This window comes from Stylophora pistillata, chromosome 2 (genome assembly GCF_964205215.1).
Source record: "Stylophora pistillata chromosome 2, jaStyPist1.2, whole genome shotgun sequence".
In the NCBI taxonomy this organism is placed as follows: Eukaryota; Metazoa; Cnidaria; class Anthozoa; order Scleractinia; family Pocilloporidae; genus Stylophora; species Stylophora pistillata.
The window spans coordinates 24,141,898-24,164,273 of NC_142520.1; the positions used below are offsets into that span (position 1 = coordinate 24,141,898).

General features: G+C 38.5%; 1 protein-coding gene across 1 annotated transcript; it reads left to right on the plus strand.

Annotated features, from left to right (window-relative positions):
- The first annotated feature begins 10,371 nt into the window (after nucleotides 1–10,371).
- Nucleotides 10,372–22,197, plus strand: LOC148737940 (uncharacterized). Its single transcript, XM_088751387.1, has 8 exons — nucleotides 10,372–10,459; nucleotides 12,932–13,033; nucleotides 13,744–13,809; nucleotides 14,286–14,447; nucleotides 15,404–15,481; nucleotides 15,835–15,902; nucleotides 16,336–20,879; nucleotides 21,214–22,197. The coding sequence occupies exons 2-7, from the start codon at nucleotides 12,934–12,936 to the stop codon at nucleotides 20,869–20,871; spliced, it is 5,010 nt and encodes a 1,669-aa protein (XP_088607513.1). The 5' UTR covers nucleotides 10,372–10,459; nucleotides 12,932–12,933; the 3' UTR covers nucleotides 20,872–20,879; nucleotides 21,214–22,197.
- Nucleotides 22,198–22,376: the final 179 nt, after the last annotated feature.

A 22,376-nucleotide genomic window follows, 5' to 3' on the forward strand; every position in this document is an offset into this window, starting at 1 on the left:
TTTTTTTCTGTTCTGAAACCATGACATCTTCATCGCACGCAGTAAAGGGTATTATTTATATATTCACATGTAAAGATGTCAATGTCTCACCACAACCAGATTTATCAACATACATGACGGTTTTACTTTCCATGCAAAGATTTTGTTTACATCAACGAATGTTTCTAGGGCTGAACGTAATGTGTTTTAGAGGAAATAGTCCTTGTAATGAGAAGTTGTTATATTCTTATGTTCAAAGTTAAAGAGGATTTCGGGCGAGCTGAGTTTTCGGCGCAGGATATCTTTACATTCAGTGCTCTTAAAATGTGCTTCAAAATTGCCTTTGATTCAAATTTGCAATCAACGTCTACATAATAAACAAGATGATATCCGTTCGCTTTTTAATACTTATTCATCTCACCTAGTTTAAAATTTCTCTTTGAAGGAGTTAGAGATATGATCTACACTCCATGGCAAATAAAAACTCATATCCTCACGTACGGCTATGTAGTACCACCTTTATGTGTATTACTGACGCTGAGTTTATTTGATTCGTAGCCACATCAGCCTAACTAAGCGGAAGTCTAACGACCACCTCAAAGAAGAAAAAAACAAAAAAAAAAAAAGAAAATACAATAATAACCAGACGGCTACAAAAAAAAAATATAATAATATTAAGTGGGAGGTTTATGCTATTGTACCATACTCAGGATTAATGAAAATGAAAAGCTGAAAAATGTTACGTCACCCAGTTCTAACTTGGCGTAAAAATAGTGAAACAGTGTAATCATAAAAAAGAATCATGTACCACGAAATAAACAAATGATACCAGATTTTCTGTTTCGAGTTCGATATTCAGCTTCCCCGTTACTTCTGGTGTGAGCAAGTACACTTTTCTGTTATACAGTTGTGGGACAAATCCCCATATCACAGGAGTTAAGGTGAGAACTTAATGAGTCAGTAAATGAGATAAGAGGTTATCGACTAGATATACAAATATATATTATTTGGATCATAAGACGAACGAATGAGGAAAATATCGATCTTAGTTACTCGTGACGAACGTGGGAGAGAGAAAAACATCGTCTTTCCTCTCGAGAATTCGAGTCTTAGGCATTCGGATTGTACGATCTGAAGCTCTCCTACATGTAGCTAAAATGACAGAATTATTTCTAGATGCTGACATTAAGAATATAATAACAGACCTTGAATTAGCTGAATTTTTCTACCCATGAGGATCTATAGAGCTACAACATTACTGTTTCCAGTATCATGTGCACCGCTTGTCTTATATGAACCATAATATATGGCCTCCCTTGCTGCATCCCAGCCGCAGCAAAAAGCTCCGGGGATCAACGAGAGAGAGAGAGAGAGGTGCTTAGATTTCTTCTTCATGGTTCCAGCCTACAACTGGTTCAGTAACACCAAAGGTTTCTAAACACAAACACAAATAACAAAACACTTGAACACGCTCAGCGGAAAAGATTTTAATCTCTTTTTCCTTCAGTTACAACAAGAGGTCAAGTATCCTTGGGAAAAGAGCTTTATTGGAGTTTAATTTCGGCACTCTTTGGGTAAGGAAAGATATTGAAGTAGTATATTAAATTCGAGAATTGTGAGAAAAATATACTCAAAGACCACTTTATTGTTGATAGGATGTTGTTCAGCTTTACGTCTCCCTCTGGAGACGAACATGTGTACATCGTTCTCACAGAGTAGATATCAATGCAACTGATTCAGTCAAAAGAAAATTGTGATCGTTGAGAGCCGAGAAAGATATCTCTTATGGGAAGTATTTTGATGTCGCATCAAATTCTCTTTCCAGGCGGGAGGCAGTCACCGAATGAAACCATCGGATAGATGGACGTCCATTTAATCTTATTTTAATTTAATTTTCCGAGAGCGGAGCGAACGAGTGATATATCGAGTTAATTACTCCAAGAGAAATTGTATTGGTGAAATATAACTCGCGGAATGAATTCATCCTTTTCGACTCAGTGTACGTCCTGCTCTGAGGAGAAAAAGAATTTCACGGATTTCAAGTGTTTTCCGCTGAAAGGGAAATAGCTGAATTTACATCGCACAATGAATCAATCGTCATGCAGAAAAATGTAAACAAATCATAAAGATAAAAAATAGAAAACAACAAAAAAACCACAATAACTTTCTTCGGGTAAAACAGCAATTTCGATCACGAAAACAAAGTCTGCGCACGTTTTAATTTCCTTAAATCTTTAACTTCCAGAAATGATTAACATGTAAATTCTCCCTGCAATATCCATATATTATCCAGCAAACAGGTAATGAGAATACTCAAACTTATCAGGTAAAACTTGTTATCAACAACAACAATTTAACATTTATATAGCGCAAACTACTCTATAGATAATCAGTCGCGCTTTACAATCAGTTAAGGTGAGATCGGACGTCAGAATTCATCAGGTGCACTATGCAGCCACTTCAGTCGATGTATTGATCTCACCTTCCCTCCCCAATTCACCCTAGATTAGACACTACACAAGGATAGTCCACAACGCCGGGCACTACGTGCCCTACTCTTTTCGAAGAGCGTGTGGGTTCTTTAACGTCCCACACATATAAGGGCTTGTGAGACGGGACCTCCATTTATTGTCCCTATCCGAGAAGACTAGAAAGTCTAACCATTTGCAGATATTATTACAAAGGCAGCACTTTCTTCTCAGTTATTTAAAGACACTGAGTGTTGATCCGGCCGGAGTCGAACTCTCGACTTCCCGCACAACAGTCCAGCGCTATACCGATTGAGCTAACCGGGAGGCAGTTATCTTGATCTAAAACCAAATTGGCGTAACTAATTTAAAAGGAAACATGTAGCAGCAAGAGGGGAGAATTAACAATCAGATCTTGGGAGTTAAAGCTTTAACTGCATGTGATCAGTATGCGGCAGAAGCGCGTGATGAGCACGTGAGAGAACTAGATTGCGCGCTTATTTAATTTTAGCTCTGTTCAACATCAAAACCAGCCAATATATCTCGAAAATGAAGTGAAGTGTGAAACAAAGCCTTAGGTTGAAAAGAGAAAAATATGCAAAATGCCCACGTCTCTGATGTATATCTAAAGATAGCGGTAACAGTTGATTTCACAACATTCACGATCTATAGTAATAGTGGTAATGTAGTTGTCGATGAAATGCCAGCATTTTTTTCTGTTTCGAGACCATGACATCTTCATCGCACGCAGTAAGGGTACCAATTGTACTTTCACCCGTAAATATGTCAATGTCGTCACCACAACCAGATTTATCAAAATGACGGTTTTACTTTCCATGCAAAGATTTTTTTTACATCTACGGACGTTTCTAAGACTGAACTGAACATGTTTTAAAGGAAGTAGTCCCTGTAATGTCCAAAGAAGTTGAAGTGGTTTTCGGGCGACCTGAGTTTTCGATGCAGCAGATCTCTGTATTAATTCTTTGATAGTGTGTTTCAAAATTGTCTTTGATTCAAATTTGCAATCATCAATGTTGAAAGTGTCATGTATAAAAATTATGTAACGAAAGAAAACATATTTCGAGCTCCATCGTGACAGATGTAAAAAGAGTTTTTAAAAAAATTGCCCATCTCTCATATCATTTAAACCAACAGAATTTATTTCTCAATGCTGACATTAAGAATATATTAATGCACCTTGAAGTAGCTGACTTTTTTGTCCACGAGGATCTATGAAATGCAACATTACTGATTCCAGTGTCATGCGCACTGCTTTTCTTACATGAACCATAATATATGAACTCCCTTACTGCATCTTAACACGAGAAAAAAAAGGTGGATGAAAGAGAGAGAGGGACTTAAAATCCATTTTCAAGTGGTTCAATGACAATTTATTCATAAAAACTCCTGTAAGATACACCGAGGGTTTCTACACACACACACAGATAAAAAAAAAAACACTTGAATAACTTCAGCGGTAACGATTTTTTAAATCTCTTTTCCTTTAGTTACGACGAGAAGTCAAGTATCCTTGGCAAAAGAGTTTTATTGGAGTTTAATTGCGGCACTCTTTGGGTAAGGAAAGAAAGTGAAGTAATATAGGGCATGTTATAATCAAAAATCGGAAAATTGTGCAAAAAACTATACAAAAAGGCTACTATATTGTGGATAGGATGTTTTTTTGCTTTACGTTTCCCTCCGATGATGAACATGTGTAGATTGTTCTCACAGAGTAGAAATCAATGCAACTGATTCCATCAACAAAAAAATTGTGATCGTTGAGAACCTAGAAAGTTACCTCTTAAGGGAAGTATTTTGATGTAACACCAAATTCTCCTTCCATGTGAGTGAGAGGCAGTCAGCAAATGAACATAAATAATATTGATGTCCGTTTAATCTTTCTCAGGACTCGATTACGAACGAACAAAACCAAATTTTTAATTATGCAAATCAAAATCATTCTCATAATCGGAGAGAACAGATTTTATCATTCTAAACCTGATTGCATTGGCATGAGATCTATAGCGCCACTGAATTTCACTGGAGACTTTTCACTTTTGGCTGCAAACATATTTGGTGCGGCATCGGCGGGAGTTATTGATGAGAAAAAAGTTCACCTTTATCATTTTAGAAGATTTATAACGTTGTAACGGTGAAAGCGAAAATTGAAAATTTGGAAAAAAAGTAATGCATTTTCATGGCAAGATGATGGAAAAATATCTTTCATGTAAGCTGCATTGATTGATATCGCCAATCAGCTGCTGACGCGTCACTCGCCTTTCGCGCCACTTTGTCAGGTTGATCAATGAATTGCAAATTTTCATTCCTTGATAAAGTCGCCATTCATACATAGTAAAAAAAATAATAAAGGCTGATAGTTTCGAAAGAAACTGTTTGGGGGTGCGTCGGTGGGAGTAACGAAATAATTTGGATATATCAACAAAGTTGAAGTAGTAAATTGGCCACCGTAACGATTACAAATGCTGACGTTTCGAGCGTTAGCCCATCGTCGGAGCGAATAGAGGAATTGTGGGTTGTGTGTGCTTTTAAAGGCAGAGAATGGAGCTACGTTATTGGTGGGAACATGGCAACGAGAAAAACGAGAATAAATTAGTGGAATGGAAAGCTTTCGTTGATCCTTGTGGGACTTAGACTGCCGGTTTGAAAGATGAGCTTTTGTTCAAGATTTTTACGGCTTTCCGTGCTACCTAAGTGTAAGGAAAGACCGCAGATTGCCATTTGGCTATATGGCCAGATTGCCATGGCCATATGGCCATATGGCCATATGGCAATCTGCGGTCTTTCTTTACACTTAGGTAGCACGGAAAACCGTAAAAATCTTGAACAAAAGCTCATATGGCCATATGGCAATCTGCGGTCTTTCCTTACACTTAGGAAGCACGGAAAGCCGTAAAAATCTTGAACAAAAGCTCATATGGCCATATCATGTATAAAAATTATGTAATGAAAGAAAACATATTTCAAGCTCCAACGTGACAGATGAAAAAATAATATTTAAAAAGATTGCCCATCTCTCATATCATTTAAAACAACAGAATTTGTTTCTCAATGCTGACATTAAGAATATATTAATGGACCTTGAAGTAGCTGACTTTTTCGCCCACGAGGATGAATGAAATGCAACATTACTGATTCCAGTGTCATGTGCACCGCTTGTCTTACATGAACCATATTATATGACCTCCCTTACTGCATCTTAACACAAGAAAAAAAAGGTGGATCAAAGAGAGAGGGACTTAAAATTATTTTTCACGGTCCCAGCTTACAAGTGGTTCGGTGACAATTTATTCATAAAAGCTCCTGTAAGATACATGGAGGGTTTCTACACACATACACAGATAAAAAAAAAAAACACTTGAATAACTTCAGCGGTAACGATTTTTTAAATCTCTTTTCCTTTAGTTACGACGCGAAGTCAAGTATCCGTGGCAAAACAGTTTTATTGGAGTTTAATTGCGGCACTCTTTGGGTAAGGAAAGACAGTGAAGTATTATAGGGCATGCTGTAACTAAAAATCGGAAAATCGTGCAAAAAAATACACAAAAATGCTACTATATTGTGGATAGGATGTTTTTTCCTTTACGTTTCCCTCCGATAATGAACATGTGTAGACTGTTCTCACAGAGTAGAAATCAATGCAACTGATTCCACCAACGAAAAAGTTGTGATCGTTGAGAACCTAGAAGGTTACCTCATAAGGGAAGTATTTTGATGTCACAGCAAATTCTCTTTCCATGTGAGAGATCAGAGAAGGAACACAAATAATATTGATGTCTGTTTAATCTTTCACGGGACTCGATTACGAACGAACATAACCAAATTTTTAATTATGCAAATCAAAATCATTCTCATAATCGGAGAGAACAGATTTTATCATTCTAAACCTGATTGCATTGGCATAAGAGCTATAGCGCCACTGAATTTCACCGGAGACTTTTCACTCTTGGCTGCAAACATATTTGGTGCGGCATCGGCGGGAGTTATTGATGAGAAAAAAGTTCACCTTTATCATTTTTAGAACATTTATAACGTTGTAACGGTGAAAGCGAAAATTGAAAATTTGGAAAAAACGTAATGCATTTTCATGGAAAGATGATGGAAAAATATCTTTCATGTAAGCTGCATTGATCGATATCGCCAATCAGCTGCTGACGCGTCACTCGCCTTTCGCGCCACTTTGTCAGGTTGATCAATGAATTGCAAATTTTCATTTCTTGATAAAGTCGCCATTCATACATAGTAAACAAAATAATACATGGTGCCTTGTAGATATGGAATTACTGTCTCGTTATCATCTCGACATCTCACGAGAGAGCAGCGAACGAGTCGTATATCGAGTTAATTACTCCAAGAGAAATTGTATTGGCAAAATGTAACTCGCGGTATGAATTCATCCTTTCGATTCAGTGTACGTCCTGCTCTGAGGAGAAAAAGAATTTTACGGATTGCGAGTGTTTTCCGCTGAAAGGGAAATACCTGAATTTAAATCGCACAATGAATCAATCGTCATGCATAAAAGTGTAAACAAGTAATAAAGATAAAAATAAAAAACCAAAAACAAAAAAAGCACAATGACTTTCTTAAGGTAGAACAGCAATTTCGATCACGAAAAGAAAGCGTAACTAATTTAAAAGGAAACATGTTGCAGTAATAGGGGAGAATCAACAATCAGATCTTGGGAGTTAAGGCTTTAACGGAACGTAGTCAGAATGCGGCAGAAGCGCGTGATGAGCACGTGACATAGTTAGATTACGCGCTTTAGTTAGTTTAGCTCTTGTCAGCATAAAACCCGCCAAAATTTCTCGAAAATGAAGCGAAGTGTGAAACAAAACCTTAAATTAAAGAGAGGGGAAAAAAATATAATTTTCCTACGTTTCTGCTCAGTGTCTAAAGATCGCGGCAATAGTTTTGATTTCGCGACATTCATGATCTATAATGATAATAACGGTAATGTTGTTGTCTGTGCATACCAGCATTTGTTTCTGTTTCGAAACCAAGAGATCTTCATCGTACGCAGTAAGGGTTCTATTTATATCTTCATAAGTAAAGATGTCAATGTTGTCACCACAACCAGATTTATCAACATGACGGTTTTACTTTCCATGCAAAGATTTTGTTTACATCTACGGACTTCTTTTAAGACTGAACTTAATATGTTTTAAAGGAAAGAGTCCCTGTGCAATCAGTTCTCTTGGGAGTTAAAGCTTTAACCGTGCGTGATCAGTATGCGGCAGAAGCGCGTGATGAGTGCGTGACAGAGCTAGATGACGTGTTATATTTAACTATAGTTCTTTTCAACATCAAAACCAGCCAATATTTCTCGAAAATGAAGCGAAGTATGAAACAAAACCTGAGGTTAAAAAAGGTAAAAACATTACAAACTGCTTACGTTTCTGTTTTATGTCTATGAATTGCGACAACAGTTTTGATTTCGCAACATTCACGATCTCTAGTATTAATAGCGTTAATGTAGTTGTCGGTGAAATACCAGCATTTTTTTTCGGCTTTTAAATCATGACATCTTCATCGCACGCAGTAAGGGCATCATGTATATTTTCACACGTAAAGATGTCAATGTCCGCCGTCATCACAACCAGATTTATCAACATGACGGTTTTACTTTCCATGCATCCAAATATATTGTTTACATCTACGGACATTTCCAAGACTGACCTTAATACGTTTTAAAGGAAATATTCCCTGTAATAAGAAATTGTTATATTTCTATATCCAAAGTTAAAGTTTTTTTCGGGCAAGTTGAGTTCTCGATGCAACAGATCTCCGCATTCAGTGCTCTTAAATTATGTTTCAAAATTGTCTTTGATTCACATTTGCAATCAATATCTTCATACTAAGCAAGATGATATCCGTTCGCTTTTTAGATAGATACTTTATTGGTAAATACTTTGCAGTATGAACTGAATTGCGTATTCACAGATATAAAATAGAAATTACTATGTACATGTAGACATCTTAGTATTAAAATTACATAGTTCATCGTAAGGTGGAAACTGTGCATTATTTGTGGCTGTTGACTATTCTGGCCGAAGCATTAAAAAAACTGTTTTTAAGTCTATTTGTCTTGCAAAGTGGCAAAGCAAAGGTACGCTCGTGCCTTGACCTATGAGAGCTTACATAGCGGGGTGGTAAAAGTTTACTTAATTTATGCTGAGGATCGTTCATTATATCGCGAAATATTGCTGTACACATATTTTCATGGTGGTCTTTCACCATGGAAGATTCATAATAACTAAGGCCTGTTCGTGTTGCATACCACAACAAATGACTCTCATAGATATCTTTCCTGAATACGTTCTAGTATTCAGGGAGAGAGTAATGAAAAACTTGTGCTGCATAATCGATTATGGATCTTACACATGCCGTATAAAAGAGGCAAAGGTCTTTTGGTGGAACGTGAGCTCTTTTTAGCTGAACAAGGAAATAGGTTCTCTTTGCTGCTTTCTTGGTAATCTCAGTTATGTGAGCGTTCCATTTCAAATCTTCGGAGATGGTAACACCCAAGAGTTTGGCTTGTTTAACCAATTTCATGTGTTTACCATCTATTGAAAATGGATCAAAATCCCTTGGAATTGAAGAGAAACCAATTCGCAGCTCTTTCCATTTGTCTATGTTTAGTATTAGTCTGTTTTTCTTCGACCACTCTATTACTTAGTTCGTGGTATTTTGAGCTCCACTGGGGTGATCTTTCTTTGAGGCCGTCGTCTCGTCGACAAATTTCCATAGGGAGGCGTTGGTGATCGCTAAATCGTCTACCATAGTCAAGAAAAGCCAGGGACCTAGTTTGGTACCTTGCGGGACACCAGATGGAACAGAGTCCCATTCCGATACGCACCCATCAGACATCTTAATTCTCTAATAACGGTCTATCTCACCTAGTTTGAAATTTCTCTTTGAGGGAGTTCGAGATATAATTTACACTCGATGGTAAATAAAAACTGATATCCACGTGCACTATATTACCACCTTCATGTGCATTACTGACCAAGTGTGAGCTTAAGAAGGCTGCGTATTGACCTTTACTAAGTTTTTAAGAACCGAGGCGAGATCCTCGTCAAAAAAAGGATTCTTTGCGCGATACAAACAAACATCTACATGCCCCATGGAATTACTGAATGAATCGACGAGTCTCATCATAATGTTCTTTGTTTTTACTAGAGAAGTATCTGTGACTCCGTTGTAGCCAAAACTGCCAAAAATAACCTTTTATTCATGTGACAATAATATTTGTCTAAGTTCTGACATTAGACGAGATATCTAATCGGCTACTGGACAATTATTACAAGATCGAGTGTTGGATATGATATGATAAATAGGCAACGAGGCGAGTTGGCTATAATCATCTGATATCCAACAAGCGCGAGTGAAATAATTGTTTTATTAAAAGGAAAACGCCCCCAAGATATTAGACAAATCTTCTTGACTTTAATTTGTAGGAAGAAACCGGATGTTACAATGTACAGATATTAGATTATGGTATATTGACTCATATACCATAATGGCTAAGCCAATAAGAAGTCTTGAATTGCATTATCCAATGATCCAGTTTTTAATAAAAGAACATTTTTTTTTTTTTTGTGTGTGTGACCTAAGCAGGAATCAAAAGACAACACATTTGGTCCTCTTGAGTAGCCAATCGCAACACAACATTCGCCAAATCTTGCTCGCTTACGGGTCCCACCACTTTAGAAGAACAAAGACACAGAAGGAATATTTGTGAATAACGTGACAAAAAGCCAACAAAAGGGAAATTTTTACCCCAGAAACCACAATGACTCTGAATACGAGCAATTATTTTGATGTAAACTGGAGGCTATTATGCTTCAAATATTTTTGCAACGTACAGAGATATATGAATAGGAATTAAAACTTTTGTAAATCAAAACTTTTACTCTTGTTACTTTCAGGCATGTAGATATAACAAATGGCATCTTTTGGAGAATAGAGGGATTTAGCGGATGACGGTTTGACAGGTACAAATCAATTTTTAATTTGGAATTTATGACAGCTGTTTAGAGCTCATGTTATTTATGGAAGCGCGTATTCCTGCGTTTCTACCTCCTGACAACTGAATTAAATATAATTTCAGTAGATTTTCCTGGTTTATTGTTTTCAGATCGGAAATTATTTCACAAAAATCAAGAAAATAAATTTATATTGGTTTCTCTCACTTAATTCACTTCTGACTAGTCTGCGCGCGTTTTAATTTCCCTAACCCTTTAACTCCCAGAAGTGATTAACATGAAAATTCTTCCAGTAATATTGTAAAATCCAGCAAATAAATAATGAGAATACTCAAACTTATCAGGTAAAAGTTGTTATCTTGATAAAAAACCAAATTCACGTGAGTAGTTTAAAAGGAAACATGTAGCAGCAACCAGGTCTTTAGGAGTTAAAGCTTTAACTGCACGTGAAAAGTATGCGGCAAAAGCGCGTGATGCGGAGCGCGTGACAGAGCTAGATGACGTGTTATATTTAATTATAACTCACGTCAATGTCAAAACCAACCAATATTTCTCAAAAATGAAGCGAAGTGTCAAATAAAGCCTTAGGTTAAAAAAAGCAAAAGTTACAAAATTCCTGCGTACCTGCTCCATGTCTATGGATTGCAGCAACAATCTGGATTTAATAACAACGGTAATGTAGTTGTTGATGAAATACAAAAACTTCGATATTTATTCTGTTTCGAAACCATGGCATCTTTATCGCACGCAGCAAGGGTACCATTTATATCCTCAGATATAAAGATGTCAATTTCGTTACCACAACCAGATTTATCAACATAACAGTTTCACTTTCCATGCAATGCTTTTGTTTACATCTACGGGCGATTCTAAGACTGAACTCAGTGTTTTAAAGGAAATAGTTCTTGTAATGAGAAATTGTTATATTTTTATGCCCAAACTTTTTAAAGTGATTTTCGGGCGAGCTGAGTTTTCGATGCCGCAGATCTCTGCATTCAGTGCTCTTCGAATGTGTTTCAAAATTGTCTTTGATTCAAATTTGCAATCACTATCGACAAAATAAACAAGAGGATATACCTTCGCTTTTTAATACGAATTTTCCCCCTAGTTTAAGATTTCTCTTTGAAGAAATGAATATTCGTATCCAAGTGCGGCTATGTAATAGCCTCTTTATGCACATTACTGACCAAGTGTGAGTTTAAAAAGCCTGTGTATTGGCTAAGTTCCTTCACTCTATTTTGAAGAACCGATACAAAAGCTTCGTCAATAAAGAATTTATTGCATGAAAAAAATTATTTACACGCCTCAGGAATTACTACATGAATCTGCGAGTCTCTTCGTGATTTTCCTTGTTTTTACGAGAGACATAACTGTGATTCCGTTGTAACCAAAACTGTCAAAAAACCTTTTTTTCATGTCACATAAATACAAAGTGGTGTCATTAGACATTACACGAGGTATTAAACCGGCTACAAGCAATATTTTTCGTTTTTGCGTAATCTAAGTAGGAATCATATTAAAAAAACCATACACTTTGTCCACCTTGGTAGCCGGTGTGAGCACAGGATTCGTCTAATATCGCTCCGCGCTCGCGGATTCCAACGCTTTAGAACAAGGAATATTTGATAAACGTGACAAACCTAACAAAAGTGAAATCTTTACCCTAGAAACCACAATCACTACGAATTCTTAATCACATATAAAAACGAATCCTCGCCAACGTCACGATTAATCATTTGGGTTTCTTAACTCGGATACTGAACGTATCATTAATTCGAGATATAGGTATGAATGGAACATTTACTTCTTCCCTCCTTCGATTCCTGTTTATTTTTTTCTAAATCCGATGAATCTTGATCACGTATGAAAACGAAACCTCGCTAACGTCGCGATTAATTATTTTTCCTTTGAAGGCTTGCCAACATCATTCGAACTTGACCCGTTATTAATGTGGTTTGCTAGGGAACTAGACTTTTGTCTTCATTTATTCGAACTACGTATCCACAAGGTGGTTAGTCAAGTTATTTCTGACTGGTTTTCAGTTGGAGTTCCGTTTTAGTAGATATATCTTTTGCTCAGTAATAGACTGAATTTGGTACATATTGAGCTTGTTTATTTATGTAGTTCGCTGAAAGATTAAAACGTGGGCTCAATGAATGCTGATGATGGTGCAAATCTGATTCTAAGAGACGAGATCACCTCACCAGCTATTAGAAATTATCAAAATATCTTCTTCAAAACTATACAGCAACACATTTTCTTTTTCAGCGATGCGTTTACTGATATTTTCAAAGTTCTCCCTAGTTTTGCGATATCAATAGTGTGCTGCAACAATAGTGTGATAATGGAAACTTTGAGATTCTCCCTCTTTCTTTATAATTAAATATACATGTGTTTCACGTTCTCTTTAAATTACTTTTGTGTGACTCTCCTCTTTCCATGTTTTCTAGCACAGTACAATTGATTCTATTTTATTTCCAGCTATGGCGGAAAGTAACCTCCCTACAACGGGAGAAGAACTGGATGCAAAAGATGAGCTCCCAGTCACAAGTGAGAAACATAGGCTTGCAACGCATACAAGAGGTATTATTTTTGGATAAGTGGGTTCAGATGGGACACTATTTTTTCTTTTTTGTACAAGAAAAAGATCATTAACTTTCAAAGTTTCCAAAAAATATATAGTTCAAGAGAAAGAGCAAAAAAGACCCTTCCCATTGACATAAAATCAGATCACACACAGGTATTTTGTGGTCTGTTGTCACTGTTCTCTGAACAATTCTAAGTGGGAATAAACTACATTGATGCCACGCTTACCATATTCTCCTTCGCAGCCGCCGTTTGATCTCGTCACGCAACCTGCTCTCTCCCCTGTAGCGTGACGAGACTAAACAAAAGATGCGAATGAGATTTCTCTAGCTAGCGAGTAGGCCCGAATACTAGGCTTTTAAGTAATGGGCTCCAGGCTTTTATTATTGGTGTTCCGCATGAGTGTTTAAAAATTTACTGCGATAAAGCAAACCGAAAATCCATTTTATCTCCAGGAGATCTTGACCAAAGATATGTTGCGGTCTGCGTTTCCCGAATAGGTGAAAATATATTAAACGAAGAAAAAAGGAGTAATAGTTAAAAGGCTTTTATAAAAAAGGGAAAGTCCTCTTTACGGTAATTTTGAAGGAGTTGTTATTTGAGAGCAATTCAACTTGAAGGTTTTGGAAATCTGAAAATTCGCTTGGTTAGAATTACACATTGTTGTGATCACTGATAAGTTTAAAATAACTTCTTGTTAATTTCAGCGACCGAGGAAAGTCAAGTAACTTCATGTGACCATGAATTCGGTGTATACGTTGATCCTTTAAGAGGTGAGAAAACAAGGTGAAATTGCACTCTTGAAAGAGCCCCAGTATAGTTTTGGCAGATTTACATCAACTTTTCTTATGTACTGTAAATAACTTTAGAAACAGAAAAATATAACTCTTCGGATTTCAAGCTTTCTCACCATCAGAAAAAAGAATAAGATTTAAGATTTCATCTAAGATTATTCGTCCCAAATGTAGAAGAGTCAATTTATATAGTACATGCACTTCTAATTATTAATTAATCAATTAACTTATTTATCTTTTGTTGCTGAATTGGTGAAGGATTTTTCTTGTTTTTAAATATTTATTGAATTGTCACTACCATGGGGCTGGGCTGGTAGTCGAACCTTGTAGAGGACATGATTTCTTATTATTTCCACAACCCCCACATTGTAAGTTGTGTGCAAATCTTTAAATAAGTATATAACTAAATAAAAAAATAAACAAAGCAAACGAACCTGAGCCCGGTTTGTTTTCAGGGATAGCAAAAGAATGTCTCGAGACAGGAAACAAAGAATACAGACAAGGAGAGGCTAATAACGCGATAAACTCCTACACTGAAGGACTTCAAGTCAACTGCAGAGATAAACGGCTCAACGCGAAGCTTTATAGTAACAGGGCAGCAGCTCATTTCCATTTGGGTAAGGATTTCATTTCAAACTTATAAATTTGTCGTGCAGCGATAGATAATGGAATGCGCAATCTCCTTCAAGCAAAGACGTGATTCTCGCAAGTGGACCACAATCTCAGGCGCGGATCCAGGATAATGAAATGGGGGTGAATTTTTGTAATAATATAATAGAACCAAAGCCTGGTTGAGGTGTTTGAGGTCTGTACATCAGCATGATTGATTTCCCATGAATAATTAACATTTTCGAATTTTAGACAACGCAAATGCCAATTGTATTATTTTAGAATTGTAAAAAAGCCAGCTATTGAGCGCTGCATTGTGGATGGAGGAGCAAAACCTTAGAGTTATAAACAGAATCTAAAAATCGAAATCGCACGTCGTCGGAATGGCAGAGTAGACAGACCTGGCCTGGACGACGACAACGCAACGTCGTTAAAGCATGGAAACGAGGCGTTTTTGGATTACATGCTGGACAGTGTGTTTGTGGGTTCAAAATGAATAGATTGATTGGTAGAACCAGTCATCCCTTATGCATATTCTCCACCGCAATCAGAGAAATCAGAGAAATCAAATATCATTTCAATATTTGAGGGATAATAAAAAAAAGAAGGAACGGGCCTCAGAAAAGGGGGGGGGGATTAACCCATTTCACCTCCCCTGGATCCATACCTGAATCTAAGAAATTGCATCAAAGAAGCCGAACCCAGTGCATCCTAGATACTAGCTGGGATAGGAGACCACAGGTTAGGAGCGAGGCAAATTTTTTTAACAGTTATTTTTTCCGTAAGAGAATCTGATCACAACATTAAATGAAATAAATTTCCTTTTTCGTGACACCGCATAAAAATCAATTAAAGAAATGATCCTCGCAGATGGACCTCGATGTAAGCCATTGCAATTTTTTTTGGCCTCTTTTCTGCATTTGCATGTAATGAACACCTAAAACTCATACCCTAAATTCCATAGGAAACTACCAAGAGTGTCTCGATGATGCAGCAGTTGCTGTTCAATTGGAACCCACTTTAATTAAAGCCATCAAAAAAGGTGGGTTCTCAGCCAAAATTCATCAAAAATCTTTCTATGATTTCGTCAAAAATGAAAAGTGTGGATCACAGCAGGATACATCATCCCAGGTGTCCATGATATCTGCTGTGTTTATATCTGCTATAAAGGTAAAAAGCACTAGTAAACGTCAATAAACTTTCAATTGAACCTTCGTTGGAAGCCGCTTTGTATAAGCTCTTTATAGTCCATTTTAAGTTCTTCCACTGTTGATAATTTCTTCTTTATCACAATTTTTGTTTTCGAGCTAAACAAAAATCAAATCGTTTTCTGCATACGTTTGTACCTTGACGGTAATAACTACCTTGCACCACCGACTGCTGCCTTCTTTTCAGGAGCCAGTGCTTGTGTCGAGCTTTCCTTGTATAAAGAAGCAAGAAGCTGGTTTCATATGGGATTGGCCGTATCCTTTCACGAATGTTTCAAACGTGATACAAGAAGCTACGCAGGAAATATTTCCAAGAAAATTAACACGTTACAGTCAGATTCGTATACACGTAATGCGAGCGATGTTCACTGATACCACACTGAGCAGTTGTTAGGAGTATTCTCAAAGGGCTCTTTCAATTACTGCGCAAATCTCAGTTTAAAAAATTTCATTTCAAAAATTCATTAAAAAACTTCCAACTGATGGCCCCTAGTTTGTATCTGCGCTTGAGAGCTGGTTAGTTCACTCTAAGATAATCAGAGAGATCAAATTTCCAGAATAAACCCAAGTTTGAGCTAGCGCTCCCATTCCTAAGGTTCCATCTCGTATTCTAAATTGATAAATAACACAATTCCACCACATTCTCGCACATCCATTCATAATTTATATATCCTTAACAAGTTTTAAGATCGAAAACAATAGCAAACCCCTGGTTCATTTACTGAGCAAATCTAATGCTAAACTAAAATTTATGGCAAACAGTGATGCCAGTCTCGGCTGTGGTTATCAAGACCAGGGACAGTTCAAAACAGCAATCGCGTACCATCAACGTCATCTAGAAATTGCAAAAGAAGTGGGAGACAAGGTCAGAGAGGGAAGTAGTTGTGGCAATCTCGGCAATGCTTATAACAGTCTAGGACAGTTCAAAACAGCAATCGGGTACCATCAACGTCATCTAGAAATTGCTAAAGAGGTGGGAGACAAGGCCAGAGAGGGAAGTAGTTATGGCAATCTCGGCTGCGCTTATCAAGGTCTAGGACAGTTCAAAACAGCAATCGGGTACCATCAACGTCATCTAGAAATTGCTAAAGAAGTGGGAGACAAGGCCGGAGAGGGAACAAGTTATGCCAATCTCGGCTGCGCTTATCAAGGTCTAGGACAGTTCAATACAGCAATCGGGTACCATCAACGTCATCTAGAAATTGCTAAAGAAGTGGGAGACAAGGCCGGAGAGGGAACAAGTTATGCCAATCTCGGCATTGCTTATAAAGGTCTAGGACAGTTCAAAACAGCAATCGGGTACCATCAACGTCATCTAGACATTGCTAAAGAAGTGGGAGACAAGGCCGGAGAGGGAAGAACTTATGGCAATCTCGGCATTGCTTATCAAGGTCTAGGACAGTTCAAAACAGCAATCGGGTACCATCAACGTCATCTAGAAATTGCTAAAGAAGTGGGAGACAAGGCCGGAGAGGGAAAAGGTTATGGCAATCTCGGCATTGCTTATCAAGGTCTAGGACAGTTCAAAACAGCAATCGGGTACCATCAACGTCATCTAGAAATTGCTAAAGAAGTGGGAGACAAGGCCGTAGAGGGAAGAAGTTCTGCCAATCTCGGCATTGCTTATAAAGGTCTAGGACAGTTCAAAACAGCAATTGGGTACCATCAACGCCATCTAGAAATTGCTAAAGAAGTGGGAGACAAGGCCGGAGAGGGAACAAGTTATGCCAATCTCGGCTGCGCTTATCGAGGTCTAGGACAGTTCAAAACGGCAATCGGGTACCATCAACGTCATCTAGAAATTGCTAAAGAAGTGGGAGACAAGGCCGGAGAGGGAACAAGTTATGCCAATCTCGGCTGCGCTTATGACAGTCTAGGACAGTTCAAAACAGCAATCGGGTACCATCAACGTCATCTAGAAATTGCTAAAGAAGTGAGAGACAAGGCCGGAGAGGGAACAAGTTATGCCAATCTCGGCATTGCTTATAAAGGTCTAGGACAGTTCAAAACAGCAATCGGGTACCATCAACGTCATCTAGAAATTGCTAAAGAAGTGGGAGACAAGGCCGGAGAGGGAAAAGGTTATGGCAATCTCGGCATTGCTTATCAAGGTCTAGGACAGTTCAATACAGCAATCGGGTACCATCAACGTCATCTAGAAATTGCTAAAGAAGTGGGAGACAAGGCCGGAGAGGGAACAAGTTATGCCAATCTCGGCATTGCTTATAAAGGTCTAGGACAGTTCAAAACAGCAATCGGGTACCATCAACGTCATCTAGAAATTGCTAAAGAGGTGGGAGACAAGGCCGGAGAGGGAAGAACTTATGGCAATCTCGGCATTGCTTATCAAGGTCTAGGACAGTTCAAAACAGCAATCGGGTACCATCAACGTCATCTAGAAATTGCTAAAGAAGTGGGAGACAAGGCCGGAGAGGGAACAAGTTATGCCAATCTCGGCATTGCTTATGAAGGTCTAAGACAGTTCAAAACAGCAATCGGGTACCATCAACGCCATCTAGAAATTGCTAAACAAGTGGGAGACAAGGCCGGAGAGGGAACAAGTTATGCCAATCTCGGCTGCGCTTATGACAGTCTAGGACAGTTCAAAACAGCAATCGGGTACCATCAACGTCATCTAGAAATTGCTAAAGAAGTGGGAGACAAGGCCGTAGAGGGAGCAAGTTATGCCAATCTCGGCATTGCTTATAAAGGTCTAGGACAGTTCAAAACAGCAATCGGGTACCATCAACGTCATCTAGAAATTGCTAAAGAAGTGGGAGACAAGGCCGGAGAGGGAAGAAGTTATGCCAATCTCGGCTGCGCTTATCGAGGTCTAGGACAGTTCAAAACAGCAATCGGGTACCATCAACGTCATCTAGAAATTGCTAAAGAAGTGGGAGACAAGGCCGGAGAGGGAAAAAGTTATGGCAATCTCGGCATTGCTTATCAAGGTCTAGGACAGTTCAAAACAGCAATCGGGTACCATCAACGTCATCTAGAAATTGCTAAAGAAGTGGGAGACAAGGCCGGAGAGGGAGGAAGTTATGCCAATCTCGGCTGCGCTTATCGAGGTCTAGGACAGTTCAAAACAGCAATCGGGTACCATCAACGTCATCTAGAAATTGCTAAAGAAGTGGGAGACAAGGCCGGAGAGGGAACAAGTTATGCCAATCTCGGCTGCGCTTATCAAGGTCTAGGACAGTTCAAAACAGCAATCGGGTACCATCAACGTCATCTAGAAATTGCTAAAGAAGTGGGAGACAAGGCCGGAGAGGGAAAAAGTTATGCCAATCTCGGCTGCGCTTATCAAGGTCTAGGACAGTTCAAAACAGCAATCGGGTACCATCAACGTCATCTAGAAATTGCTAAAGAAGTGGGAGACAAGGCCGGAGAGGGAGGAAGTTATGGCAATCTCGGCTGCGTTTATGCCAGTCTAGGGAAATTTAAAACAGCAATCGGATATCATCAGCGTCATCTAAAAATTGCTAAAGAAGTGGGAGACAAGGTCGGAGAGGGAGGAAGTTATTGCAATCTCGGTATCGCTTATCGCAGACTAGGACAGTTCGAAACTGCAATCGAGTACCATCACCTTGCTCTAGAAATTGCTAGGGAAGTGGGAGACAAGGTCGGAGAGGGAACAAGCTTTTGCCTTCTTGGTAGAATTCGTCTAAGTCAAGGAGAGTTTAAAGCAGCAATCGAGTGTGATGAACGTCACCTGGAAATTGCTAAAGAAGTAGGAGACAAGGCTGGAGAGGCATGCGCACTCTGTTCTCTTGGTGAAAGTTTTAAGTGCCTAGGAAATGTTTTGAAGGCGTTTGTCTACTTTCAGTCGAGTGTAGAGGTGTATGATGATATCAGGGCCAGTCTTCAACTCAACGATGAGTGGAAGATTTGTTATCGTGATCAACACCAAACGGCGTACAAAGGTTTGTGGCGTACAAATCTACAGCAAGGTAACGTCGTAGGGGCTCTTCTTGCCGCAGAAAAAGGACGTGCGCAGTCTCTGAGAGATCTCATGGACACAAGATATCAGCCTGGAGATTCTTCAACAAACAGCTCTTCGAACAATACGTTTCTGAGTGCTGTTCCATCGAGCACAGTTTTTATGGCTATAAATGGTCCTTGCGTTTACCTCTGGGTAATACTCAGCAACAATAACATCCAGATGAGAAAGGTACATGTAAATAGTTTCAAGTATGAGAATGATTTGGAAATTTTTATTGAGCACCTGAACAAAACCGCTCTTGAGGAGATTGGTGCAAAAATAAATGTTAGGCGCGAAAATCCTTCGCTTGATTCGCCGAAACGGGAGGCAATGGCGAGTGATGTCATCCCAATTGATGTGTTGTACTCGAAATCAAGGGCTTTACAGAAGCTTTATGAAATCATCGTTACTCCCATTGCTGATTTGATCGAGGGTAGAGAGCTTACATTTGTTCCTGAGGGGCCATTTTGCCTTGTACCTTTCGCAGCATTGGAGGACTCCAAGTCAACTTATCTAAGTGATTCTTTTACAATTCGTGTGCTTCCGTCCTTGACGACCCTCCAATTAATTCCTGATTGCTCAACTCAATTTCATATGACGACTGGTGCATTGCTTGTTGGAGACCCATGTTTCAAAGATATCATCTATCAGGGAAGACGTTTGCGGCAACTTCCAGGAGCACGGAAAGAGGTGGAGATGATCGGACGTCTCCTCAATATCGCCCCTGTCACTGGAGAAATGGCAACAAAAGATGAAGTGTTAAACCGAATGTCATCGGTGGCGTTGGTACACATCGCAGCGCATGGTAAAATGGAAACTGGAGAAGTTTTTCTGGCACCAAACATCACAAGAGAAAACCCAAAACCTCAAGAGAAAGACTACCTAATGACAATGAATGATGTGGCAGAATCTGGACTGCGAGCACGACTTGTTGTATTAAGTTGCTGTCATACTGCTCGCGGGGAGGTTATGGCTGAGGGTGTGGTAGGCATCGCGCGAGCACTTTTGGGTGCAGGTGCTAGATCTGTTGTGGTAACCTTGTGGGCGATTGACGACGAGGGAACCCTGGAGTTCATGAGTTTCTTCTACGATGCGCTTGCTAAAGGAAAGAAGGCAAGTGAAGCTCTCAATCAGGCCATGAAGTGTATGAGAGAAATTGGAAAGTTCAAGGAGGTGAAGCACTGGGCACCATTTGTACTCATTGGGGATGACGTCAGCCTGGATTTCAACGATGTTTAGACGCTGAAGTAAGCAACTATTCTGTTTATAATTTTTACTTAAAAACATAAAAAGTGACTTTGAATCATAATTCATTGTTTATATTTGAGCAGTGTTGCTTTTGCTATTGTTTTGCTTCTAATCGGGTTAAAAGTTTATCTTTTTGCCCCAGCTAATTGAGATGCGGTACAATCGCGTGGAGAAACCTACGATTACAACAATCTTTTAAGAAAAGATGATACGAGCTAAAAAGGAAATATCTTATATGAAAATCTTGTTGTGTAGTGTATCTCTTCATGTCTAGGGAAAAATTTTATTGTAACTCAACGATCTATTCTAAATTTAGATTCTTTTATTTAACAGCTGAGGCAGTGAGCATTGGAATCCAGAGGAGTTTGTAGTTACCAACAAATGTTGATATTTGGAGCAAAAACCAGGAAGATACCGCTGAAATCTACGTCAAGAGTCTTCTTTGCAAAGCAGAGACAACCAAAAGACGGCCAACGTCTAATTCAACAAGTGGCATTAAAGATTTCCATTGACTCAAAAAGTTGAACTGCTGTGACGAGCATGTAGAACTTTCGACACTCAAAAGGAGAACTTTTAAGTGTTTTGATCTTTGATATCTTGCTTAAACTTATTTCTATACATATTTTTAATGAGAAAGTTTTAAAATTATCAGGACTAGCAATCTGAAAAGTAACATTTTTTATCTAACTTAATCTATCAACAGGATCTCGGGCGTAACATTTACTTCGAGATTAGAACGTCTGGAAAACGCTGTCAGCGTTTTCTGACAGGTTTTTCCCGATCATTTTTTCTCAGGAGGAATGTAAGGCTATCATAGCCATATGCATGTCTAGAGAATTTCCATTGAACTTAGAGAGTAGTCAGTTGCCCCATTGCTCCGTGATCATAGTTTATGTTCGAAGGAAATTGTGATTAGCGGTTTGAGGATTTTTACTAAGTCATTGCTTAAGTCAATGTTATTTTAATTTCCGGGAAAATAACAGATTCTGACCTTTATGGCCGGAAGTTAGTCTTGGGATTACTTATTTTTTTAAGATTTCTCCTTTACGTTTGAATGCGATAAATTGTGTTTTTTGTATAAGCATTTCAACGTATTTTTAGGATGCTGTTTAAACTAATCGTCCAAAGGCAAAACGTTACCGACGTTAATTTGTTACCGACCAGCATAAAATTGCGTATCCTACGAAGCATTGAAAGAAGCACAGAAATTGCGAGGGAGTAGGAAACAAATGATTTTATTTAGTCCCTTTAATTGGATTGTTTACCTATTGTATGAGTACAATAAAATAACGTTCGAATATCAAAAAATGAGACAAATCGTTGGACATTTTGTTGGAAGGGTAGGGAAAGTCAATAACAAAATGAAGAAAAGTCTCTAGCAACCTGCAAGCAGCAACTGCCTTGAATGGATATATATGTATATAACTGTATGACAGTTATCGATGAATGCCTGAATCATATCTGTGAGGCCATCAAGTATTTGGCAGAATGTGTCA

What these genes read in the sequence shown, in the direction of transcription:
- LOC148737940 (XM_088751387.1), top strand. Translation starts at nt 12,934, where the DNA reads ATGGCGGAAAGTAACCTCCCTACAACGGGAGAAGAACTGGATGCAAAA. An exon ending in ATACGTTGATCCTTTAAGAG is followed by an intron (nt 13,810 to 14,285) that starts GTGAGAAAACAA and finishes GTTTGTTTTCAG; the next exon opens with GGATAGCAAAAGAATGTCTC. An exon ending in AATTAAAGCCATCAAAAAAG is followed by an intron (nt 15,482 to 15,834) that starts GTGGGTTCTCAG and finishes CCTTCTTTTCAG; the next exon opens with GAGCCAGTGCTTGTGTCGAG.